Source organism: Mustela nigripes, chromosome 14 (genome assembly GCF_022355385.1).
Source record: "Mustela nigripes isolate SB6536 chromosome 14, MUSNIG.SB6536, whole genome shotgun sequence".
Lineage (NCBI taxonomy): Eukaryota > Metazoa > Chordata > Mammalia > Carnivora > Mustelidae > Mustela > Mustela nigripes.
Genome location: NC_081570.1, coordinates 17685813 through 17708679, shown reverse-complemented (window position 1 = coordinate 17708679; position 22867 = coordinate 17685813). Strand labels below are relative to the sequence as shown.

Here is a 22867-nt window from a genome sequence, read left to right as displayed (position 1 = left end):
GAAGAGCAGAGAAGACAGAGGAGCAGACTGCAAGGCCTCCTGGAGGAAAGGGCAGATGGAACAAGCCTGTGGCGTGGGCAGACAAAAAGAGAAAAGCAGAGTATTCTGCCGCTGCTCAGCATGTCCTCTCCTGCCCCACTGAGCACTGTGCTGCTGGGGATCTAGAAGCGGCAGTCTGGTTATAGGCGGCCATTACCTAATCCAAGGACTCAAGATGGCCCATGCAACATTTCAGGTCTGTAAGCTCGTCCAGGTGCTGGAGCTCAAACATTGTTTGGATCCAAGACACCAGAGATGAGAAAAAAATCACACAAGTGGGTTCTTTCCAGAAGACCGTGTGAATTTTCCCAGGCACAAGTGAAACAGGGTTGGTCATCCAAACTGCTGTACGAAGTACCTAGGCTTCAGGGGTCAAGGTCAGGATCATAGGATTCATGCACAAGGAAACCCATGACTGCTCACCAGGAAGTCCAGTTGAATCTTCACTTCCTTCTTCCTGGTCTCCTCGCTGAGGAGATTACAGAGATTAGGGAAGTCCAGCCTCAAGCTTCTTTGGGAGTCAGGAAGAAGGGGGGGGGCAGCCTACAGGTGCTCTACTGGCTCGTCACCACGGTGGTCTCTTTCCTATGACTTTGGTGATGGAGCACTGGCTTTGGTGAGCATACCAAACCCTTCTCTACATCTGAGAGGACATAAGTAGACACCACCCATTCCTGAGCAACAGAAGCTCTCTGCTCACTGGCCTTTATCATGGGTAAACTATTCCTTTCTCCATCCAGTTAATAGAAACCGGTCCCGGTCCCATCTTCAAACACGAGACCACAAAAGCAAGACTGCAGGAGGAATCCACAACCTGGACAGAAAACTTCAGGAAGCTCTGATGGCTTCTACCAACGATTTATGTTCTCAAGGAGCAGAGCTCTCTAGCCAGACTGTCTGGATTTGACTCCACGCTGTTACGTAGCTGTGTGACCTTGGGCAGGTCACTTACCTTTGCTGTGCCTAGTTTCCTTACCTGTTCCTTGAGGACAGTAAAAGTACCCACTTCACTGGGTTATTGTGGAGGACAGAGTGAACACTCATGGCTCTTAGAACAACAACAGTGAGTACTGTTACTGCTGCTAACAGAAATAGGGCAGGGTTTTGCCAACAGTCTTCTTGCTATTCTGTCGTCGCAAAAAATAGCTGCTCTTCTGTACAATGTCGATTCCCCGAGAAGGAGGTGAATGCATGACAGCAACATGGCAGCAACACGGCATCAGCGGATGGCACTGGCACGTACTCTGGAGGTCACCACTGGGAAGCTGGAATTTGCCCTTTCTGATAGTCCTTTAGTGATTCAGACACAGCAACTCTGCTGGAGCAGCCCCCTGGGGACACGCTCTCCCAGGAGAATTGGCTGTGCTGGAGGACACAGTGCACCAGTGATTAGTGTCCATCCTTGGGGGATCTTCTGAACCTCACCTGTGACCATGACCCTTCGAAGCAGAGACGGCTGCTTCTCTGTTAGGACACTGAGGAACTTGGGTTCCTCTGCTATGATCTTGGGACTTGAGTTGAGGGTGAGAAAAGCAAGAATTTTTTCTTTTTTGGTAGTTATAGCAGAATTCTTCACATTCAAAAAATACATAGTTTTCACTTCCTTGGCTTTTAATCTTTATAAATTTTATCTTTGTTTTGTTTGCTATTTTCTTAAAATTAATTGTTTGGAGATGGTCTTGAAAATGCCTTGCTATGCACGTATTCACAGTGCTAAGCTAGCACAGGGGAATGAAAAACCATCTAAAACAAATGGAGGGGTGCCTAGGTGGCCCAGTGGGTTAAGCCTCTGCCTTCAGCTCAGGTCGAGATCTCAGAGTCCTGGGATCGAGCCCCACATTCAGGCTCTCTGCTCAGCAGGGAGCCTGCTTCCCCGCTCTCTCTCTCTGCTTGCCTTCCTGGCTACTTGTGATCTCTGTCAAATAAATAAACAAAATCTTAAAAAAAAAATTAAACAAATGGAAAAGGCTGCTATGAAGTTATTGAAGTACAGAAGGAAAATGTGAAGCAGAAAGACAGGATTCTCTTTAATTGAGGCCAGTTATGCACAAATATCAAGAATGTTCCATCCTTGGGCTTGCCCATGTGACCTCCATCTAGACTCTTCCTTGCTGTTCATCCACACTCCCCCATTCAATAAGGCTATTCCGACCCTAGGTGCTGAGGCTACAGCAAGGACCACATACTGACTGTGATTTGTCCAGGGTACAAGTTTGTTTTCTGGTGGTGTTTTCTTCACGGACATTAGAGGGGGAAGGTCATTTTGAAAGCTAGAGACCCATCTTTCCAAAGACATGTAAACTTGAAAGAATGTCACAAATGGCCATGAGAAGGAACTTATGTGTGTTACTTGTTCTTTAAAATAGAAAAAGGTTGCGGGGGGCCGCCTGGGTGCCTCAATTGGTTAAGCAACTGCCTTAGGCTCAGGTCATGATCCTGGAGTTCTGGGATCAAGTCACACATCGGGGTCCCTGCTCAGGAGTCTGCTTCTCCCACTGACCTCTCCCCTCTCATGCTCTCTCTCTCTTTCTCTCTCTCAAATAAATAAATAAAATCATTTTTAAAAAAAAAAGGAAAAAAGAAAAAGAAAAAGGTAGGGGTGCCTGGGTGGCTCAGATGGTTAAGCGTCTGTCTGCCTTCACTTGGGTCATGATCCTGGGATCCTGGGATCGAGTCCCGTGCCCTGCTCAGTGGGGAGCCTGCTTCTCCCTCTCTCTCATGAATAAATAAATAAAATCTTTAAAAAAAAATAAATAAGAAAAAGGTAGCCTTCTTCTTGCTGAACATTTCGTCTAGAAGCTTTTAGGCAAAGCCAAGTAAAGTAGGTGCGCCCATGCTGATGGGGAGCAGGGAGCCTCAGGGTCAGAGGGTGTCTGAGTCCCAGCAGGGTGAAGAAAGTGGCCAACTGGGAGGCAGGCCTGGCCAGGGGTGCCGGAACCCAACAGGGTCAGGTCAGTGTGTCCATGAGGGGCAGCCCGGCACGGGAGCTCAGGGGGCTGAGGAGGGTGCCCGGGCGGGAAGACGGCCCAGAGCAGGGAAAGAGGGAAGGCATCTCAGCAAAGGGGCAGGCTGACAGGGTGTCGAAGCCCAAGTGAAGGGAGAAGGGTGAGGAGGGAGGTCTGTGCAGGGAGACCATCCAGCGTGGGGTCCGGGCGCCCCAGGGGGGTCAGCATGGTCTGGGTGGGGGGTGGCCCAGCACAGCATCCTTGATCCCACGCAGGGTGAGCTCGGTGCTCTGGGACTGTGAGAACCTGGGTGGGGTGCAGAGGACTCTCACGTGGGGGGGGGGGGTCTGGGCGCAGGGCGTTGGAGCACAGGTCAGGTAAGGAGGGCATCCCCATGGGAAAGAGGGTGGACTGTGGCAGTAACATACAGACCAGTGACTACATAAGTAAATAATAAGACAACAGAAGCTAGTTTTCTCTCCGTCAAATAGGACTTACAAAGCTGAAATGGGAGAAAACTAGAAATGAATTCTTTAGTGCTGGCCTGGACTTGGCAAGTATAACCAGAAACACACAGATGCACGTATCTAGATATTTCCTGGCTCTGTCCGCCGAGATGCCCAGGGACAGTGGTAGCTGACTTGCACGCACATCCTGGTTTCTGGAACTCTGGAAGGAGGCAGGGCTCCTCGGAAAAGTGGCTGGATCTAGGGCTGGGCAGGCAAGGTACAGAATAATTCTGGAATATCTTGTTGTGTTGCAGAGTTTAAAGGTGTACTCAGGAATGATGTGCACGTGTCAGAGACACAGAAGCCATCTTGAAGGAGCCACCATTGGCTGAGCCAAGGACAAATCAAAGTCATGACAGTTAACAGGTTACAACCAAGGAACAAGATCAGAGACCATGAGCTGTATGGATATAAATAAATGAATATGTTAAAACTCTGATGGGGGAAACAGGACATTTACAAACACCTCCCACAAAATAATTACTAATTACAAGGAGAATGAGAATAACTCGACAGTGGTCATGCCTCGTAGACACCACCTTAGTCAAGGGCTCCAAGTGAATTTTGTTGGGAGTGGGTCCAAGGTTACCACCTGACAGGACGCAGTGACAAGAGCATCACTTCTGTGACATTCCTGCCAAAGGCGCACAACATCAATCTAATCCTGAGGAAACATCCCACAAGCCCAAACTGAGAGATATGCAATAAAATAACCAGCCTATAACCTTTGCGTGTGAACCCCAAGACAGACCCGGGGAGACCAGACATCCTCCCAGACTGAAGGCGTCTGACAGCTAAATGCAATGCTTCCAAAGGAGCTGGATTTTTTGATATAAAGGCCATTATTGAGACAACTGGCAAATCTTGAATGGGAGCCTGGGGATGAGAAGGGCGTAATACACCAGTGTTAATTTCCTGAGTTTTGTGTTTTCTGCTAGGCGAAGGTTCTTGTTTGCAGGAAACACATATTGTAGTATTGGGGTGATGGCCATCATTGTTGGCAACTTAACCTCAAAATGGTTCAGGAAAAAAAAAAAAGAGTTCTTTGTGCTCCCAAACCAGTAAAGATATCTTGGTATGTACTCCCAATATATTTTAGTTACCTAAACACACACACACATACATACATACATACATAAATACGTTACAGACATGTTGTGGTACCCTTATATTGTCTATAAAACTCATAAAAATAGAATGTATATCAGATTAGGAAATAAAAGAAATAAAAGGACATCGTCATTAAAATTAGTTTATGAAGCTTCCACATAAGCCTTGGGGAGTACTGGTATCGTGGCCCCGCAGATGATGCTCCCAGGCTCATTCAGCACATACTTAAATAAGCAGCAAGTCTTAAAAGCCAGGCTCTGGGCCAGGCAGTGTGGCAGTGACACACGTGCCCATTTGGAGCTCGCTCACTCCCAAACTCTCCACCTCCCCCATGGGAGCCCTGCTTTGGACAGATTAGGAACGTCCACACTGGGATAATCCAGCTGTTTCTTAGAACCCGAGAGCCTTGAGTCCTGCCTTGACTTGGGGAATGGCAGATCTTTCCCAACTGAAATAAGATTATTGGGGAAAAAAAAAATCTTTGATGTAGGACAGATGCCATCGTATGCACTGATAAAGGTAAACTAGAAGGCATTTTGACTATCTGTACACATTAGAGAAAAGTTATTTGAATGATGGTAGGATAAATTTCAATTAAGTTATAGGAAGCCAAGGATGACTCACTATTACACCGGTTCTTTCTCATCATTCAGGTTTCGGCTCAAATGCCACTTGTTCAGACAGGTCTGCCCTGACCACTCTTGTTAAAAATGACCACCCAGCAAGCCACTCCCTATCCCTCTATTTTATTTTCTTTGTGGTACATGTTATATTGGAACGTCTTACTCACTTGTTTGCGTGTCAATTTTTCTCTCCCTATGCTCCACGGGGGTTGGCACCTTTTCTCGATCACCGTGGTCTTCCTAGAACCTGTAAATGACCGTGGCTGGCACAGTGTTCAACAATACTGCTTATGTGCACCGAGCCAGACTGCAGAACCTACAAGCCCATGTCTAAGACCATGACAGCAAAGCTCCTTTTAAGTTGGTGATATCTTAATACCGCTGGTCATTAGGATACCAAATTACCTAATGAACTGATTCCAAGTCCTTTTTAACTCGGTTTTGAGACGATATATTCACAATGGAAACCATAAATATAACTGAAGGTAACTGGAGATACCTTTTTCATTTCAGAAGATCCTAAGGTATCTGAAAATCCCTAAATGTTAAAATACACTGTGGTGTGTGGTCTGAGGACCCAGCGCAAGTCCATGAATTTGCTACTAGTCCATGATAAGGCTCAGCAGAGAAATTGAGAAAAAGTGTCTAAAACCATTCTCGCAAGCTTACATTCCTGTGACATTAGTGCATTTTACAAAAACCAGTCTGCGATAGTTTGGAGGAAAAAACTGGTCCTCCACTGAGCAGTGAGTCTGAGAAGAGGTCATTTATAGTTTACCCAGAAATTCATTAAAAAGTAACAAAAATGTGAACGACCAGACTGGCAAAAATCTTAAATTCTGAGAACAGAATGTATGGGAGATGCTGTGGTACACTGGAAACTCTTCTAAGAGGGGCTGGTAGGAATGCAAACAGGTACAAGCAACTTTAGACACCGCTGGACAGTATTTGCTAGCACTGAAGAAACGCAACCTTACCAGCCAGAAGCATCTGTCCTGTTATAACCCCTAAGGACCCCCCTCTACACCCCCACCTACAGAGGACATACACAGAACATTTAGCATCACAGCACCTGTCAAAAATAACCTAAATGTCCAACGTAAGAAGCTGTGAACAAATTATGGTAATTTTATAGAATGGGATACTGTATAGTAAGCGAGACAATATGTATTTCAACCTGGATTATTCTTACAGATAAAATGTTGAGGGGAAAAAAAAGAATTCATACCATATGCCACTTATATACAATTTAAAATAATGTAAAATGTGATGTATTTCACTAGTGTTTTAGTTTTTAGCATTCAGATCCTGAATGTATCTTCTTAGACTTATATTTCCATATTTCATGGTGCTACTGTAACTGGTAATGTTTTTTAAATTTCAGTTTCCAAATGTTTACTGCTAGCATATAGACGGTACAGCTGATTCTGTGTATTGACCCCATATCCTACAATCTTTCTGAACTCACTAGTTCTGACAGTCACTATGTCGATTCCTTTCCAAATGGACAATCATGACAATTGAAAATAGAAAATTTTAAAAGTACAGTTGACCCTTGAACAACAGTTTGAAGTGTCGGTCCATTTATATATGGATTTTTTTGAATACAGTATAGTCCTGTACATGTGATTTTAGTAACATTTTTCTTGTGATTTCAATAACATACTTTCTTGTGATTTTAATAACATTTTTTTCTAGCTCACTTTAAGAATCCAGTACATAGTATGTATAACATATAAAGTATGTGTTAATCGATTATGTTATTGGGAAGGCTTCTAGTCAACAGCAGGCAATTAGTTGTGAAATTCTGGGGGAAATTCCAAGTTTTTAACTCCATGGAGGGTAAGTGTTCTTAACCCCAGTATTGTTCAAGGATCAATCATAGTATATGCACACATAGTTAAGCGGAAGCAGAAGAAAGACCAATATTTGATCACTGGACCTACAAATATGGCAATTTCATATGGTTAGACTTAATTAAAATGTTGAAATTACACGGGAAATCATAAGCACTGCGTTCAGGGTAATGGTTATCTGTAGGAGGAGACACAAGGGGTTCAAATTACATCAGTAACATTTTATTAGCTCAATTGGGTGGCCACATGGGTTTTCTTTACGTTAGTCTTTATCCTTCTCGCATGACCTAAAAATTGACCTTCGTTTAGGAGCTTGGGATGGTGCCTTCACACAAGATAAGTAACCAAACTTGGGAGTTATTTGCCTGTGTCTTACCTGGACTCCTTGGGTGAGCAGAGGCCAAGGCAAGGTCGCACACAAGGGAGCCTGTTTGGGGAACTGACTGCATGGGACAGAGAGGGAACAGTGAAACAGGGAAGGACGGAAAGCCGGTCCTCCTCCTGTCTGTCTGGGTTTTGTTATCAAGCGGTCACTTCTGTGGCCAGCCGGGGTGTGATCTGGCTGGAAGCCCTAAGAAGGCAGTAAGAAGACCCTCAGAGCTGGCTTCAGGGTCAGAAGAAGGGGGGCTTATTCACCGGCTCTAGTCTCCCACTGGTCAAGGGTCGCCTGTGGGATGCTGACTCCCTCACATTTTCCCTTCTGCAGAGGCGTCAGGAACAGCCCAGCCGCCCCACACCGGCAGCAGAGAAACACTGGGATGACATGCAAGGTTATGATATAGTGGAGGCCGGTGGCTGAGGTTATACCTGCGCACAGCTGGCTGCTTGAGCAACATCTGGAGTGAGGAGGTGGGCCAAGAGGACGTGCACTGGGGCAACAGAGGGGCCCAATACATACAAATCACAAGCACACACACATGTGTGTGTGTAATATGTATGTGTGTGTATATGCACATGATATATGTATGTATATATAAAAGCATATTACGAAGAATGTTAAGCTCAAGAAAAAAGGGTTCTTTTTTTAAACACCTTTTTACATACTTTTATTGTGGTAAAATATACGCAACACAGCATATACCATTTTAACCATTTTTAAGTGTACAATTCAGTGGCATTAAACATCATCACACTGTTGTGAAACACCACACCCATCTTTAGAACTCTGTCGTCATCCCCAACTGAACCTCTGTGCCCACCAAACCGTAACTCCCCATTCCCCACCCCCTCCGGCCCTGGCAACCACCTTTCTACTTTGCATCTCTCTGAGCTGGGCTACCCTCTCTTACAGATGAAGAGTCATACAATACTTGTCCCCTTGTGTCTCTTATTTTACTTTGTATGTCTTTCAAGGGTCATACATGTTATCACATGTATCAGAACATCATTCACTTTTAAAGCTGAATAACATTCCACTGGATCTCTACACCGCCTTTTATGCATTTATGCATCGATGGACCCATGGGTTCTTTCTGCCTCTTGGCGTTGCAAAGGAGGCTGCTATGAACACCGGCGCATGAATACCTCCTCGAGTCTCTGCTTTTTATTTTTAAAGATTTTATTTATTCATTTGACAGAGAGAGAGAGAGAGATCACAAGTAGGCAGAGAGGTAGACAGAGAGAGAGGAGGAAGCAGGCTCCCTGCTGAGCAGAGAGCCCGATGCGGGGCTCAATCCCAGGATCCTGAGATCATGACCTGAGCCCAAGGTAGAGGCTTAACCCACTGGGCCACCCAGGCGCCCGAGTCCCTGCTTTTTAAACATATCCAGAAGCAACATCCTGGCCCTTATTGTAATTGTATGCTTAAAATTCTTTGAGGAACTGCCCCGGTTTTTGACAGCAGCTGCACCATTTTGCATTCTTACCAACAACGCACAAAGGTTCCAATTTCTCCACATCCTTGTCAACACCTGCTCTGTTTTTAGGATAGCAGCCATCCTAATGGGTGTGAGGTGGCATCTCACTGTGATTTTGATTTGAACTGCCCTAATGGTTAGTGATGGTGAGCATCTTTTCATGTGCTTATTGGCCATTGGTGCATCTTCTCTGGGGAAATATCTAAGTTCTTTGCCCATTTTCAACTGGGTTGTTTGTTTTTTGTTGTGGAGTTTTGGGATTTCTTTATACATTCTGGATATTAATCCTTTACCAGATAATATGACTTGAAAATACTGTCGGCCATTCTGTGGGACTGCCTTTCCTGCCTTTCACTGAAGGTGTCCTCTGATGTCCACATTTTAAATTCTGATAAAATCCAACTTTTTTTTTTTCTATTGTTGCCTGTGCTTTGGGTGTCATATCCAAAAAATCATTGCCAAATCCAATGTCAAGAAGCTTTTCCTCTGTTATCTTCTAAGAGTTCTATGGTTTTAACTTCTGAGAGGTTTATGGTTTTTAACTGTGACATTTAGGTTCTTGATCCATTCTGAATTAAATTTTGCATAAAATAAGATAAGGGTCCAACTTCATTCTTTTGCATGTGGATCTCCATTTCCCCCTGAACCTTTTGTTGAAAAGACTGTCCTTTCCACATTGAATGGTCTTGGCACCCTTGTTGAAAATTATTTGACTATAAGTGCCAGGGTTCATTCTGGGCTCTCTATTCTATTGCATTGGTCAATATGTTCATCTTTATGCCAGAAAAACAATGGCTTTTAAAAAAATTTATTGAAATATAATTGACATGTATGTACCCATATCGTTTTGATTACTGTCGCCCCGTAATAAGGGACATATCTTAACATAATAAAGGCCATATATGATAAGCCCACAGCTAACATCACATTTAATGATGAAAAGGTGAAAGCCTTTCCTCAAAGATGAGGAACAAGACAAAAATGCCCACACTCACTACTTCTATTCCACACAGTAGTGGAAGTCCTAGCCAGAGCATTAGGTGAGAAAAAGAAATAAAACGCACCCAAATTGGAAAAGAAGTAAAACTGTCACCATTTGCAGATGACATGATATACACAGAAAACCCTGAAGACTTAAAAAAAAAATACAACCTGTTAAAACTAATAAATTCAGTGAAGTTGAAGGATATTGAAAACCCAAAGGTATGTCATATTTCTTATATTTATAACAAACTACCAGAAAGAGAAATTAAGAAAACAATCCCATTTATACTTGCATCAAAAAGTGTAAAATATGTAGGAATAAATTTAACCAAACAGGTAAAAAAAGATTTGTATATTGAAAACTACAAGACAGAAATGAAAGAAACTGAAGAATTTATAAATAAATGGAAAGATATTCATGCTCATGGACTGGAAGAATCATTATTCTTAAAATGTCCATACTACCCAAAGCAATCTATAAATGCAATGAAATCACTATTGAAATTCCAATGGCATTTTTCGGAGAAATAGAATATAGAATCCTAAAAATCGTACAGAACTATAAAAATTCCTGAAGAGCCAAAGCCATCTTGAGAAAGAACAAAGCTGGAGGATCACACTCCCTGCTTTCAAATGATATTACAAAGCTATAATAATTAAAGCATTATGGTACTGGTATAAAATCAGACACACAGATCAATGAAACAGAATTAGAGTGTGGGGAAAGAAACCCACCACATATACACAGTCAATTAATTTTCAACAAAGGAGCCAAAAGCATACGATGGGAAAAGAGCAGTCTTGTAAGTAAATGGTGCTGGGAAAATTGGACAGCTACACACAGAGAATGAACTCCAACCATTATCTTAGACCACATACAAAAATTCATCCAAAAATGGATTAAAGCCTTGGTGTAAGACTTTAAACTATAAGAAATCCTGGAAGAAAAAAAAACAGGTGATAAACTCTATGTCACAGGTCCTGGCAATGATTTTTTTTTTTTAATCTGACACCAAAACCAAAAGGAACAAAACAAAAATAAGCAGGACTACATCAAACTGAAACACTTCTGCACAGCAGAGGAAACTGACAAAATGAAAAGGTGACCTACTGAACAGGGAAAACTAGTTGCAAGTCATGTATCTGGTTAAGGAGCTAACACCCAAAATATATAAAGAAACTCATAAACTGAATAGAAAAACCCCACACAATCTGATTTGGAAAATGGGCAGGAGATCTGAATAGCCATTTTTTTCCAAAGAAGACAAACAAATGCCCAACAGGTATGCAAAAAGATGCTCAACATCACTAATCATCAGGGAAATGCAGATAAAACCAGAGGATATCACTCTCACACCTGATAGTGTCAAAGAGAGAGGAGATAAGTGTTGGCGAGGATGTGGAAAGAAGGGAACCCTTGTGCACTACTGGTGGGAATGTAAATTGGTGTAGACACTGTGCAAAATGGTATGGAGGCGCCTCAAAAAATTAAAATGATCCAGCAATTCCACTTCCGGGTATTTATCCCAAGAAACCAGAAACACAAACTTGAAAAGGTATCTGCACCCCCATGTTTACTGCAGTATTATATACAATAGCAAAGACATGGAAACAGCCTCAGTGTCCATTGACGGATGAATGGATAAAGAAAATGTGGTGTGTGTGTGTGTTTGTACACACACACACACACACACGCACACACAGAGGCACACAAGGGAGTGTTATTCAGCTGTTAAAAAAAAAGAAATCTTGCCCTTTAGGACAACATGTATGGACCCCGAGGGCATTTTGTTAAGTGAAATAAGTCAGACAGAAAAAGGCAACTACCATGTGATCTCTTTAGGGTCGGGGATTCAAAAAACAAAACAAACAAAATGAACTCATAGGTACAGAGAAGAGACTGGTAGTTGCCAGAGGAATGAGAAAATGGGGTGGCAAATGGGCAAAAGTGGCCAAAAGGGAGAAACTTCCAGTTATAAACTAATATTCTGCAGCTGCAGATATTACCAGTAAGGCTTTTATACAAAATTTACCATGACGAAGAACCGTATCTAAAAGGAAGTCCACTGACTGAACTGCTCCTAGAATTTCTAATGATACGACTTCCCATTTAATTTAGGTTAGATATAATCCCGAATGGTTTTTCAAATGAAAATAAATCAACAAGAACTCACCACTTTGGCAAGTTAAAAAAAAAAAAAACTTCCTAGTTTACACTTAAAAAAAGAAAAAAAAAAGAAGTTGGAACGGATATGATTGTGAGGTTTTTTGAATGAATCCTTAGATTATAATTTTAAGATAAAGCTAGTAATATGTGTGGGTCTTTCATGGATCACAAATAAACAACAAGGTTTATGTAATTATTATACAAAAATGCAGAGCTCTTAAAACTTTTGAGAAAACTAGGAAGGATGATTTCATACAGTCTGCATCATGGCTGAGCTTGAGAAAGAAACGAAAACAAAGCTGAAAGGTACAAAACTGGCGGTGGCCCCTCGCTCTACCCCGCCCTTCTTAACCGGGGCCCCTCCCTTCGGGCTCTCCTTCCACCTCTGCTGCCCTGGTCTTCACACGTTGTCCACAGACATTCCTAAAACGTACTTCTGATCACCCCTTTGCTCAGAAGACTATTTCCCGAAGAAGGGCAAGCCCCTTGAACGTTGCAGGACGTCCCACGCTCACCTTTCCAGCTGGATTTAACTTCACCTTGGCTGCGTCTCACCTGTGCACCTGCCACAAGAGCTCCTCCCTGAAGTGTTCATACTTCCTGGAGTCAGCTCGTGGGCTCGTTCTGTTCCCTCTGGCCAGAATTCCCCTTCCCTTCCCTGCTAACCTCCTCCCTGGCTCGCTCCGCTCTTCTCCAATGCCATCTCCTTGGAAGATCTTCCCTCCAGCTGGCTGTCCTCCTGTCCTCTGACACCTCAAGGTACTCAGTGCCTCGAAAGCCACTAGTGTTCCATCTTATGCCGAATTGCTTATTATCTCCTGGGCAGGGCTGTACACGGTCCGAGGCAGAAGCTGTTTCTATTCCTACTCTATCTCTGGAAGCAAGTGGCACAGTGCCTTGCGCACTTGAGTGCGTAGTGAGTCAAACCATATGAAGTTCTCTCCAAGAAAGTCACTGGAAGGAAAATTCTCTGGGTGCACAGACAGTAAATTAAAGGGCTCGTATGTTGAGAAAAAAATGTCAGCACATGCAAAATTTCTACCAATGACAAGAATATTTACTTTGGTACGACTGAGACCTATAGGCTTTTGTGAGGTCATGATGGAAAAAAAAAAAAAAAAAAAAAAAGCCACACACAAAACCTCTCTTTCCAGGTAAATAATGAATGAACTAAAGGAGAGTAGCCTTTAAAAAATAAACTCAGTCATTTTTCCCCAAACTGTACAAAGTAATATAAGAAATGCTAACAATTCTGTTACAATGAATTTATAAATAATCCTAATTATGTAATCAGCCTCAGAAAAAAGCTTAAAATACTTCTGGCTTGTATGAATTTACTCCCAAGTAATAGGAAGCCAGAATAAAAATCACTAGCTTTTCCTTAATCACAGGCTCAAAAAATGAATAAATGAATTGAGTGAATGAATCAGGACTTCATAAGACCTGGTTCAGAGTTCACTATAAACCAGTGCTTCTCAAAGTAGTTGTGGGAGAAGGACTAATTTTGAAATATTTCCTATGTCTTGCAGACCAGGGCGCTCATAAAATACAATTAAAAATGCTGCAGCCATGTCTAAGGGTTGATGCGTGCTTTTCGTACATGTCACGGGCCAGGAACGAACTCGGCAAATGCAGAGCAGCGATCTGCTCTTTCCCTGAGGCCCCACTGAACCCACTACCACATGGAGGGGAAGGCAGGAAGCGTGCCTACCTTCTGCTGTTGCACCTCAAACACTGCTTCGTGGACGCTGCAAGCAAAAAGTGAGGTAGGCAGATCACTGAAATCCATCATCTCTTCCAAATCATCTTCATTTTCACCAAAAACCATCTCTTCTTCCTCTTCTTGGTCACTGCTACAGAGATCTGACTGGCTATCATTCCAAGATTTCATAGTGTCCCCCAGCATTATCCCCTAACAGCAGGTCTTCGTTTTTAAAGTCCTAAGGTGTCTATAAGGCATCTGGTGTTAAAAAAAAAAAAAAAAAAAAAAAAAGCATAAAGATAAGATTGGGAAGGCCAAATACTGTTTCAGTCAATTCTTAAGACAGCAATTCATCAACGGAAGCAATCTTGTTCAGCAAAGATAAAGCAGAGTTTTAAATCAATTCATTACAGTCCTAACAAATTCTACATGTTCTACTCTGTTTATGTTCTACTTTGCTTAGCATATTTTATCTTGCATATTTCACTGGCAATGACATATGACCAAAAAAAGGCAAAAAGTTTTCTAGTGGAATTGGGGGGAAAAAAAGGGGAGGCGGGGGCAATACAAAATGAGTGAATCTGTACACTGGTTTACAAGCAGTAGGAAGGAAAATGTGAACCAGAACTGTCTTCACATATTTGTTTTGGGTTTTTGGTCTACAACACTGAAACTGCCAGCGTTTAAAAACCCACACGATTCATTCACCATCTGCACCGTGAAATCTGTCTGCAACGACATGACTTCACCTTTCTTAACCAGTCTGTTCTTTTTGACTGTACTTCTGAAGAATTAAGTTTAACAGAACCAGAAGTTCTATATAAAGTAGGTCCTTGTTAATATTAGAAATGTTTAGGATGCCTGGGTGGCTCAGTCGGTTAAGGGTCTGACACTTAATTTCTAATTTCGGCTCAGGTCATGATCTCAGTGAGATCATGGTGAGATAGAGCTCTGCCTCAGGCTCCGTGCTGGGTGTGGAGCCTGCTGAAGATTCTCTCTCTTCCTCTCCCTCTGCCCCTCTGAAATAAATAAATTAAACAACAAAAAATAAATATTTTAAAAAGGCAAAATCTGACACAGACAATAATCAAAGAGATGTCCTTTTTCTGAGTATTTAAAAATGAATAATTTTAACTCCAAGGCACTGAGCTGATAGTGTCCCTTTGTTAAATAATGGAACAGAGTCTGTCTTCTATGGACCTTATGTGCACGTCTGTCTCTTCTGATGAACTCCAAGCACAGTGCCTTGAGCATAACATATTTCTTTTCTTTTTTTTAAATTTAATTTTTTTTTTAAGATTTTGTTTATTTGACACAGAGATCACAAGTAGGCAGAGCAACAGGCACAGAGAGAGGGGAGAAGCAGGCTCCCTGCTGAGCAGAGAACCCAATGCGGGGCTCGATCCCAGCACCCTGAGATCATAACCTGAGCCGAAGGCAGAGGCTTAATTAACCCACTAAGCCACCCAGGTGCCCCCATAACATATTTCAATATGCCGAAATGGAATTTAAGAAATACCAATCAGGCACAGAAAAATTAAGTAGTCATGATTACTAGTAGTTTACTAGTAGTTTAATACTACTTCATTTGTGATCTCCCATGTTATTTCAAAGAAGAAAATGCTGTAAATATATTGCTTATACAGAGTACATGACAGATGTTAATGATAGGCTAAAAACAGCAGAGTTTTTTTTAATCTTTTCATTATTCTGCTACGCCCATCAGGAAAGACTAATCCCCAAAAGTAAAATCCTTACTCATTTATTAAAATAAGGGGGGCTCAGTCGGCTAAGCATCAGCCTTCGGCTCAGGTCATGTTCCCAGGGTCCTGGGATCAAGCTCCGCATCAGGCTCCTTGCTCAGTGGGAAGCCTGCTTCTCCCGCTCCCACTCCCCCTGCTTGTGTTCCCTCTCTGGCTGTCACTCTGGGTCAAATAAATAAATAAAAATCTTTAAAAAAAAAAGAGAGAGAAAATAAAAAAATTAAATATTTTCTGAATGCCCATTGTATGACAGGTATTATTAGGGATATTAGATGAGTAAGAAATAGTTCTTATCCTCAAGGAGCTCCCACCAAAGCAGAATTTCTTCTCCTCCACAATGCTAACTGCTCCTAACTGGTCCACGAATTAGCTCCTATACTTTCAATTTCTCCTTCTCCATCTGTTCCTTTTCCTCAGCGAAAACACCTATTTAAGATTTCCCACCCCACCCACCCAATCTTAAAAAAAAAATAAAAAGCAACACCTTTCCTTGTGGATTCTACCTGCCCCTCCATCTACCTCTCCACCTGCCTCTCCTTCACCTTTCCTACCAATTCCCCTTCTGCTGGTTGTTGCTCAACCATGGTCACCGGCAAACTGGGTGCCACCGGGCTTCTACCACTGTCGTCGGGCTGACCCTGCCCTCACAGGCCTGCGTCTGCGGCACCAGGCCCTGCTGCCCACCCACTCACCCTGCAACCTGGCCGGGCCTCTGCCTTCCTGGCGCTCCCTCCTCCCCCGCTCTTTGTTGATGGCTCCTGGGTCTCCACCTACCCTCTTCACTTGGGCTCTTTGAGGTTTCATCCCCTTCCTTCCTCCTCTGATTCTTCTTGGGCGGTTTCACCCACACTCCAGCATTTAACCACTTAACCACCTGGGCTGCTCAGCTGTGTCTCCTGCTTACCCTAAGGTACACACACACACACACACACACCCCGCACGGGGCTGAGGCTGCCTTTCACTCTCCACAGTCAACTGTAAGCTGGGAAGGTTGTCACCAGGGCAAGAGCAGAATCTGGGGCAATGAAGGGGAGGGGAGAGCCTGGAAAAAGTACACAACCCCAAGAGATTCTGGTCTGCTCCTAGCTCTTTCCGGCCTACACATACCGAAAATCACTGGTCTGTATGATTCATGTATTCAGACTCAACCTCCCTCTCCTGAGTTCCAGAACTGTCTTTCCGGCTTTCGATTATACATATCTGCCTGGGTAGCAAACAGGTACTGCCATTATTTTAAACATTATACCTCTAATTAGATGACTGTGCCAGAAATCTCCAATCTGGAAAGGGGCCTGGTGGGTGGGCGGGGGGGGGGGGTAGGGGAGGATGGTATCTCACTGGAGTTTTCACTGTCATCTTTTCTTTGAAACCAAGCTGTCACTTAGCGTTCATAGCTCTCTGAGCACTTTGTTCACTACTCTATTAAATACTTATTCACAACTATTTGTTTACAAATCACTCCCAGCTACCAGACCGGCAGCGACTTTGAATCCTGAGTCCCTGGCACAGTTTCAGGCTCACAGTATATGCTTAGTAAGGACTGCTGAGTGAAAGCAGATAGCACTTTGTTTACCCCGGTGATATGGCAGCACAGATGAAGAAAAAAAAAATGTTTTTTTTTTTTTTTAGATTTAAGTTATTTATGTGAGACAGAGAACCCAAGTGAGGGGGAGGAAGGGACCGAGGGAGAAGCAGACTCCCCACTGAGCAGGGAGCCTGATGTAAGTCTCTACCCTAGGACCCTGGGATCATGACCCAAGCTGAAGACAGACACTTAGCCAACTGAGACACCCAGACGCCCCGGAAAATTTAGTTTCCCCATGAATGTTATGGACACACTTAAAAGATGAACAGAATTTCATCAGAAAAATGATGGGGTGCATTCCAGGCAAAGCTAACAGTTCATGGACAAAGACAGGACAGATTGGCATGCACAGAGATCTGATAGAGTTACTCTGTAACTCTACTTTCAAGGAGCTTGGTCCACGCCCCCTTTTTAACTCTGTGTCATGCCACCCCACAAATACGGTGGCCACAGGGTACCTACCGTATTTGTGGGGTGGCATGACATAGAGTTAAAAAGGGGGCGTGGACCAAGTTCCTTGAAAGTAGAGTTACAGAGTCCTGATATAAAAACTGGTCAATGTCAGCATGCCAGTGAAGGCCTTCAGGCAGGAAAATGATATAACCAACTCAGTTTAACTTTTAATACCACTAAAAGTAGACTGTCTTTATATCTTATCTCTTATAGAGGCACTAATATTTTTAATCTCGCCCTACTCTCAATCCATTAAAGAGGTGAAGAAAATACTCTGCCTGGTAATTTGTAGGCTGGAAAGCTGGAGAGCAGTGCATGTCTAGATTTGGAAATATGAAAAAATCAACCAAATTTTGATAAGATTTTTTTGTTTGTTTGTTTCAAGATCCTTCCTCCAACCCCTAAAAAGGGGTAAAAAAAAAAAAAAGAAAAAGAAAATCAGAGCACAGGAAACAATCCCTCACATGACTTAAAAAAAAAATTCTTAGAATATTACACCTTCATTTCCTGTTTTCTACCTACACTTTGGGGTAACTTTCTTTTGAAAAAATTTCAAAAAGAAAAGTAAGAATACTACAAGGAATTCCTGTACACTCTTTACCCAGAGTTACCGATTAATTAATCTATGCCCATTTTTAAAATCATTCTATTTCTAAACATATACTTTTCCCCCTGAACCACTGAATGTAAGACAAATGTGCTGTCTTTACTCTTAAGTATTTCACTGTGTAAGAACAAGACCATTTTCTTACACAATCCACAGACACTGGTAATACTGTTACCTAAATCAGCATCTATATATAAATTTTGTCAGCTATCCAAATAATGTCTTTATGGTTATTCTCTTCAAATTTTTTGGGTTATTGTTAAATAATCTGTCTTTTGTCCCAAAGATTTCTTTTTTATTTTTTTTAAGATTTTATTTGTTTATTTGACAGAGAGAAATCACAAGCAGGCTCCCCACTGAGCAGAGAGCCCAATGTGGGGCTCCATCCCAGGACCCTGAGACCATGACCTGAGCCGAAGGCAGAGGCTTAACCCACTGAGCCACCCAGGTGCCCTGTCCCAAGAGATTTAAATAACCTTTATAGTATTGCTACATTTTTTTCACTTATACATTTAAAAGACTGAATTTTGGGGTGCCTGGGTGGCTCAGTTGGTTAAGCATCCGACTCTAGATTCGACTGGGAGCATGATCTCAGTGTCAGGAGATCAAGCCCTGCATCAGCTCTGTGTTAGGTATGGAGCTTGCTTAAGAGTCTCTCTCTCTTTCTTTCTCTCTCTCTGCCCCTCCCTGTGCTCTCTCCTTCGTTCCCTCTCTAAAAATAAATAAATAAATAAAAATAATAATAATTTTAAAAAAAGGATGGATTGATAATTTATCATAGTAACTGCAAACAAGTTTGAACAGTCGTTAAGTATATCTCAGGAAGAGTCAGGCTCCATTATTAATTTTCTAGATTCAAACTCTGGCTCCCCCAGTACTCTATATTAGGCAAATTATTTTGCTTCCCTTCCTGTTTCCTCAACTGTAAAACAGAATTATAAAATAATAATCCTTACCCAATCAGGATGTCAGAAAGATTAAATGCTAAGTGCTCAGAACAATGCTTTGCATACAGTTAGTGCTCAACCATTATTTTTACACAGGCACAATGTACGTCAGGGCATTGTTGGGTTGAAAGGATGCCAAGAACCATCAGTGGAACAGATATTAAAACAATAAAGTAAGAAAAATACATAACCAAATAATTTAATTCCAAGCAACAAAAAGGCTACAAAAGATAAAATAAATACTTTGTATCATTTCAAGAAAACTGTTCAGTGGCAAATGGACAATGAAACAGGCTCAGAACAACCCCTGGCAGTAGTAATAGGGCTCCAGGAAGAACACATTTAAAATTTAAAAACAGACAGCCAGCTGGAAAAAAAAAAAAAAAAAAAAGGCCACAGTGCCTTTTTTATGGGCTTCATGGAATTTTGTGTTGTAATTCAGTGCCCACAATATCAGAGATATTATCTTTCAGATGACAGTTCTCTTGCTGAACTTGCTGAAGGCAAACCAGGGCACTTTTTTGGATACAGCCCAAGACAACACCATCAACCACTTCATAATTTTCTGACATCATAACTGCAGATAGATTTGAACAGAAAAAGAGAGCTGATCAAAATCAACCAGTGGACATGACAATCTTAGCACATCTGTAAAGAAATCATCCTATAAGGTGACTTCCCTGGTAGTAGCTTGGTTTTATTAAGACAAAGGAGAAAGTTACAAAACTACATTGTTTTTATGTTGTTGGTCCTGGAGTTGTTGCAAACTCTATCCCACTCCAACTATTATAAGGTCAAACCTTGGTTTAACAGAAAAGGCTGAACCAATATCCTCCAGTTTCTGTAAGCAAAGGGCTGTGCTAATCAGGGTTTAGCATCATCTCAGGGCAACTGTAGCTGTGGCTGGCTTCTGGCAAATTGTTTCTTCATGGAAATATCAAATGAGTGGAAAACTGGTGACCATCTGCTCTACTACAAGCCTTGTGACACAAGTAATCCATCAAGACAAAACATCAGGCACGTGCATTTGACTTCGTATTTTAAGTTTTGATCAGGAAAAGGTAAGTTCCTCCTCTTCCAGGATTTTTTAAAAATATTTTTTCAAAATAGTACACTTATCAACTTGGTTAACTTTTAAAATGCCTTAGCTAGATGCACTTTATTATCTTTTGATGTTTTCAAAATGAGACTGACCAATACTGGAAACAGACAAGTATTCCCTTTCCATCTCTACACATGCCTGAAAAATAACCTTGCAGTAAGTCATTACTGGCTTCTTACTTGTTCTCTCATATATAAAATAAGGACAATACTTATAGATGTTGTTGAACTACTAAATTCTTTTTAAAAACCTCAAAATTAGAATTTGGACTAAATTTCTTTTATCAAAGAAACCCTCAGAATTGTCAATTTGGGGGCCCTGAGCTATCATGTAAGTCTCCAACTTCTATTCCCTCCTCATTTACCACTTCTAGGTAGACTTTTACTGCTTTTTAGTGGTTGTGGGAAAAAAAGAAAAGAAAAAGGAAAAGAAAACTGATGCAAAACTAAAGTAGGTGAAAATCAGATTTCTGTAATTTTTATGTTTTGATGACCTATGCCCTCTTTTCACAGATAATTTAGAATTGGTCCTGTTATAATCATTGAGCTTCAGTGCTCCACCAGGAATAGTGGTATTTCTTAGTGTGAGAGACAGAACAGAAACAAACAACAGCAAAAGAATCAACTGTGAGATCATATGAAAATAATAGGTTTTAAAGACCTATTAAGGTAGAGATATAAAAAGCTGATGCTATTTTGCTGTATATAATGCATTTTCCCTCACTATAACCTCTACATTCTAGAGGAAGAGGGGAGATCTACTGTCTGACACCCACCTTCTGGGGGCTTTGGGGGAGTCTAAATAACAAATGGTATTGAACTTTAGACCTTCTGTTATTTCACAGGCTTCAGCCTAATGCCTTTCCAAATCACACTGTTGATCACGATGTTTTGCTTAATAAGTCTTTCAACCAACAAATCCTCTGGCACCATACAAAATATGCTTTCATTTGTAACCCCTGACATCCCACATGTTTAAAAGCTTTACAAATGTTACAACTCAATAATGGGAAAAATCTCGTTTTCCCTAAAAGCAATGAAATCTCTTCCCACGCCAGGAAAGAAAAGGTTTGCGGAGGCAGTTAAACGTAAAGCTGATGGCACCGCTAAAGAAAGGGTGCAGCCCTCAAGCCTTTCTTCCTCCATTAGAAATTCCTCAAGACCAACAGAAAGTCCCTGCCAAAAAGTACAAATTTGTGTGAGGCACAAAAATCTATACCCCGCGTCTCCATGTTGTATTTTTTATAATTAAATAAATTGAACCAGAGCTAATGAAATAGTCTCAAATTATTCTGAATCCTAGGCAATTACAGCTACAAATAAGTCAGTTGCTTCTCTTACCAAGGAGCACATCAGAGACTTCCATGAAATGCAGAGAATTCTATGACTAGTGTAAATAATGTGGTGTGCTAGGTAATTTTCAGTTCGGGGGGGTAGAATATTTCTGGCTTTGAGCAACACACTAAAACATCACTTCAAAGAATCCTGGTTTGTCCCGGACACACGGGTCTGACCTGCTCCCTACACCAGATTCGTAATCCCTAAAGGAGATGATCAGATTTTGCACGGAAGCTGGAGTGAGCTGCCTGCAAACAGACCACTGTCACTCTACCGGTCCAGGCAGCAGATGGAAGCAGACAGACAAGTTCCACGAAGTTAGCGAGTTAGTAAAGCGAAGGCTAGTCGTGCATTATCAAGGGGGCGGAGAGGGGCTTCGAACTCCCGGCCGTCCCCGTTTTACCAACGGCACCTTTCCTGCCTTAAGGGGCAAAATGGGCCTGTGAGCTATTCAGAGGCGAACTGTTGCGAGAAAACCGCCGGTGGACAGGAGAGAACAATTTTCTTGGTTCTGCTTTCCAAGGCACCACCCCAGAGCTGCGGGAGAAGACGCTGGGCACGAGAGGGGCAGGACCCTGGACGCGCAGCATCTCTGGGGTCTGGGGCACCGGAACGCCCACCTCTCTCGGATATCTGCGGACTGTTTCCTTCTATTTTTCTTCCTTTAACTTTCCGCACCCCGCGCCCCCCACGTTCCCCAGTGCTGCCTGCACACGGGGCTGGGAGAAGCCGCGCGCCGGCCCCACCCAGCGAAGGGGACTCACCTGCGCGCTCCGACGCTGCAGGAAGGAGGGAAGGCGGGCAGGGGCGAGGCCCGGGCGGCCCGACGGGCTACGCGGGAGCCGGGCCGCCGCGAGGAGCGGGGACCAGGGAGACAGCGGCTGGCGGCAGCCGGGACACAGTCCGCGCGGCTCCGGCCGCCCGCAGCCTCGCCGCCACGCCCTCGACGCTCGCGGGAGCCGCAGCCTCGTCGGGGGCGCGAGCGGCGTCAGGGCCCAGCCGGGCTGCCGGCGTCGCGCGCGCGTCCCCGCTCCGCCCCCTCCCCCGGCGGAGCGCGCGCGGCGCAGGCGCCCGAGGTCGGCGGCCGGCAGGGGCGCGCCGGGCCGGGACGCCGGCAGGAAGCGGCCCCGCCCCTCGCGCGCGGCCTTGGGGGCGGGGCGGGGGTCTGACCGCGCGCGCGCGCACTTGGAGGGCACAGCTGGGGTTGCTGATTCCCGGGCCGCGGGGCGCTGGGGCTGCTTTGCTAGAGCTGGCCTCTAAGCACCCGACGACAGAGCCTTTG

At 43.2% G+C, this 22867-nt stretch overlaps 1 protein-coding gene across 1 annotated transcript in view; it reads right to left on the bottom strand.

Moving 5' to 3' along the window:
• Positions 1-22563, bottom strand: part of RCAN3 (RCAN family member 3) — a 32464-nt gene extending 9901 nt beyond the window's left edge. Inside the window, exons 1-2 of the mRNA XM_059376654.1 lie at positions 22350-22563; positions 13801-14049 (exon numbers count right to left, since the gene is read on the bottom strand). Coding sequence (XP_059232637.1) covers positions 13801-13995 — 195 coding nt within the window. The 5' untranslated portion in view covers positions 13996-14049; positions 22350-22563. The remainder of the gene's footprint in view (positions 1-13800; positions 14050-22349) is intronic.
• Positions 22564-22867: the final 304 nt, after the last annotated feature.